Consider the following 3974-nt stretch of genomic DNA (forward strand, 5'->3'; position numbering starts at 1 on the left):
AGTCAAATTCTTGCATTTGGGCTGTTACCAAGCAAATGAAATCAGTATCAACAAAATGTATCTTTGCAATGCAGAGGAAACACAGAAGCTGCATCTTATGTGGCATTTAGATGTATTTACACACTCTTTAATGCAGGGGACATGGAATACTTTAACCTGCAGTTACAAATGCATGAATAATGTTTTGGTATTTTAAATATAAAACATTGAAAACTGATGTTTGAAATAATAAAAAAAAAAATGAAAAGATCCTGTAAATGTGAAATTAAATCCGCCAGTAGGTGGCAGCAAGTCACTGTTAATAAGTGAGTCATTGCGATTGAACTGAATCATTTAAACGCTTGATTCATCCAGGAAGGAAACGCTGTCGTGTTGCTCAGAGATGCAAAACAGTACTGTTTTTGTTGGCGAAATAGAGCAAAAGCAGGAAATACGGTGTCTAAAACGTAAGTCTCTTAACTTCTTGTTTATTGAACTGTTGTATAAAATCAATATCACATTTGTAATCATGTTGACTTTTGGAGAAAAAAACGGCACTCTTGTAATTAATTTCTAATGTATGTGTGCAGACTGTGCACTCTGTAGATGTGTTTTGTTTGCTTTTTGCGATGTACTCGATAATGTCGAATCGCACATCGTTACAACAACAATTACGATATTGTCGCAGACCATATATATCGCACACCCTACTGTTTAGATTTTTATAATGCATTGACATCTTATCGATCCACCAGTTCATATTTAAAGCTCTGCGTGTTTGCAGGGTAAAAACATTGTTCAGAGTTGACCAATGCGAAAATCGGCCAAAACAACAGGCTTTTTGAAAATGCTTATTCTCTGCCAGCAGGTGGCGCATTTGGTTGAAATATCACTGTTTCCCTGGTAACGGCAGAACACAAAGCAGCTGAACCTGCAGCGCTCATGTTTATTTAAAGGGTTAGTTCACCCCAAAATTAAAATTCTGCCATTAATTACTCGCCCTCATGTCATTCCAAACCCGTAAGACCTCCGTTCATTTTCGGAACACAAATTAAGATATTTTTGATGGAATCTGACAGCTCTCTGACCCTCCCATAGACAGCAAGGGTCCTTACACGATCAACGTCCAGAAGATTTTCGCATTGGTCTGAACTCTGAACAAAACAATAGGCTTTTTAAAAATGCTCATTCTCTGCCAGCAGGTGGCGCGTTTGGTAGAAATATCACTGTTTCCCCGTAACGGCAGAACACAAAGCAGCGCAGCACCGGACTTTCATGCAGCGCTCATGTTTATTTAGCCTTTTTTGAAGTTTAATCGTCACATTCAGCCATATCACAATTCTGGTCTTTCCATACCCAAATTTAAGACCTCTTGAAATCATAATTAAGACTTTATTGTACAATTTAAGACTTTTTAAGGCCTTAAATTTGATACAACTAAATTTAAGACTTTTTAAGACCCCGCGGAAACCCTGTTATTTTTTTCAAGATTTTGATACCTTATTTTATTTACTTAATGTTGTTTTTTATCATTCGAATTTGGCTGGGTAGTTAATAACACATTTTTCTTTGGTGTGGCAAACTCAGAACACTTTAAGACAAAAACTCTGGAAATTATACTTTTATGCTTATTTCACATGTTCAGAGAGGCAGCAAAAGGTAATTTTTTTGGTGTGTCTCAATTTGACTTTGCCATCACAGGAAAATTTGTTATTTTAAAATGTACAGTCACTATTTTTCCCTGTATTTTTAAATTTTAAAAAGCAGCCTTACAGACCCCAAACTTTTGAATGGTAGTCTGTGTGGTTTAAAATCTGAATATAATGTTTATCAGTCTAAATGGTCAGATCTGATTTCAAGTAGGGATTTGACAGGTAACCTCTTATATATCGTGTCTGAATGCACTCAATTCACCTCAATCCTGCCTATGTGATATTCACTACGTAGTGAATAGTAAATGAGTCAGCGGTTCTGGACACATGAATGCATAACATCCCTCTGTAATTTATTTTCTCATGCTCCTCATGAGTCAGCACTGCCTCGAGATGTCATGATAAACATAAGCAGAGCAAAATCTCCAGCTTTCCTCACCGACAGCTACCCTCAGATCTCACGGTGATGCTTACATCATTTCTCTAGCAACTGATGAAGGTACACCTGATATTGACTATATTGTCTGAACAAACTGATATGATTTAATCCCTTGCAAAATGTCAGTACAATCTATAGCATTTGAAAACCAAATTGGATTTTGTGTCAAATGGTCAACATTAGAATATTTTTCCACTTACTCTTATATGTTATTCTTGTGATGGTGTCTCTGTTCAACATCCGATTCAGAAATGAATTTGAAGTCTCGGATATCTGAAATGGAACAGATGTCAGGGGAGGAAGGGCAGAACAGTGAAAAATGGATGAGAAGGACAGAGTGATAGACAGGAGAGGGGGAAAAAGAGAAAAGAGGAGCAGGGAGGAAGAAAGAGGGTAGAGGGGAAAATAAAAAGAAGCAGATTATTAGTGACAACTTTATTTCTAAAAGGCAGACAAACATGACTGAGGAGAAAAAAACCTAACCAACATCATGGGAAGTGAATCTCCCAGCAATTTAGTTTCTAATGTAAAAAACTGAGGTGCTAGCATCACGTCTTTTGAAATTTACTTGATCCATTAAGGTGCTGAAACTGTTTTTACTGCACTCAAATGCATCAGGATGAACCTGAACAGTGTACTGTAATTAAATGACACCTGATAGAATCACTTATGACACACTAACGTGTTTGCCATGAAAAGTTCTTCAAAAATTGTGGCTGCTTTTAGCAAGTAAAAGAGCATGAATGGAGCCAACAAGACACAGTTACCATGCTTTTCTTTGACTCCACTTTACTTGCTAATTTGAGACGCTTTCAGTCTGAACGATAAAAAAAAAAAAGTGCTTTGTGACTACACCGCAAATCACTTCTCTTTTGACCTCCTCATTGAGTGAACAGTGAAGTCTGAGGCTTAAAAGTTTTAGTCGCATCATTTCGAGACATTCTGTGATATAACCTTGGGCTACAGCTAGTCATTATCTCTACAAAGAAATAATTAGTGTTGACTACACAGTGTGTGAAAAAAGAATAGCTTTTACTCTCCCTTGCTATCAATGTACGAAGAATACTGCCTTGCTAACAACTTTGCTATTCATACAAGTAGCTGATTATATCACAAACAAAATGGCTGGCTTCTCTTCAGCCTTCTCCATTTTGTGCTTGTCCCTCCATTGATGGTAATGATTTTTTTTTAGTATTCGTACTATTTAGACTCAGATGGGAGTCCCTCCTGGAGGTGTGATGCCATAACAGGGAACACAGCATGGGGTTCCTCAGAAAATGGCTTTGGGTGATTCATGTCACAGAGAAGAAAAGTGCAGGAAAACAGGAGTGAAGTCACAATGTTCTCAGTCAGATCACTAACAGGGAAGGGCAGTGACCGCAGCATAGTGTAACTGAATGACACCAAACACAGCTCTTGTATTATAAAATGAGTCAGTGAGAAATTAAACTGAAAATAGAATACTATAGAGACTAAAAATTGGGCTCTTGAGAGAAATGCCTCAAATCATACCAAAAATATGCTTTTTTAAAATTTATTTCAAATTTTGTCAAACATATCCTTACCAAAAATACCATAGTAATGATAATTTCTGCCAAAATACCATAGGTAAATAGTTAACAACAAACAACAACAATAAATGACACTTATTTAATAATGAATTAAAGGGGTTATATGATGCGATTTCAATTTTTTCTTTCTCTTTGGAGTGTTACAAGCTCTTGGTGCATAAAGAAGATCTGTAACGTTGCAAAGACTAAAGTCTCAAATCCAAAGAGATATTCTTTATAAAAGTTAAGAGTCAACCACGCCTACCTAAAATGGCTCGTTCTAACACGCCCCCACATATCTACGTCACGATGTGGGAAGATTTGCATAACACCGCCCAAATGTTCACACAAAGA

The 3974-nt window shown here is 36.8% G+C and overlaps 1 protein-coding gene across 1 annotated transcript in view; it reads right to left on the reverse strand.

Annotated features, from left to right (window-relative positions):
- Positions 1-3974, reverse strand: part of ca10a (carbonic anhydrase Xa) — a gene marked incomplete at its 5' end in the record, with an annotated part of 121945 nt that overhangs the window by 8157 nt on the left and 109814 nt on the right. Inside the window, one exon of the mRNA XM_016532338.1 lies at positions 2271-2343. Coding sequence (XP_016387824.1) covers positions 2271-2343 — 73 coding nt within the window. The remainder of the gene's footprint in view (positions 1-2270; positions 2344-3974) is intronic.

Source organism: Sinocyclocheilus rhinocerous, unplaced genomic scaffold (assembly GCF_001515625.1).
Source record: "Sinocyclocheilus rhinocerous isolate Xijiao unplaced genomic scaffold, SAMN03320098_v1.1 scaffold1537, whole genome shotgun sequence".
Classification (NCBI taxonomy): Eukaryota; Metazoa; Chordata; class Actinopteri; order Cypriniformes; family Cyprinidae; genus Sinocyclocheilus; species Sinocyclocheilus rhinocerous.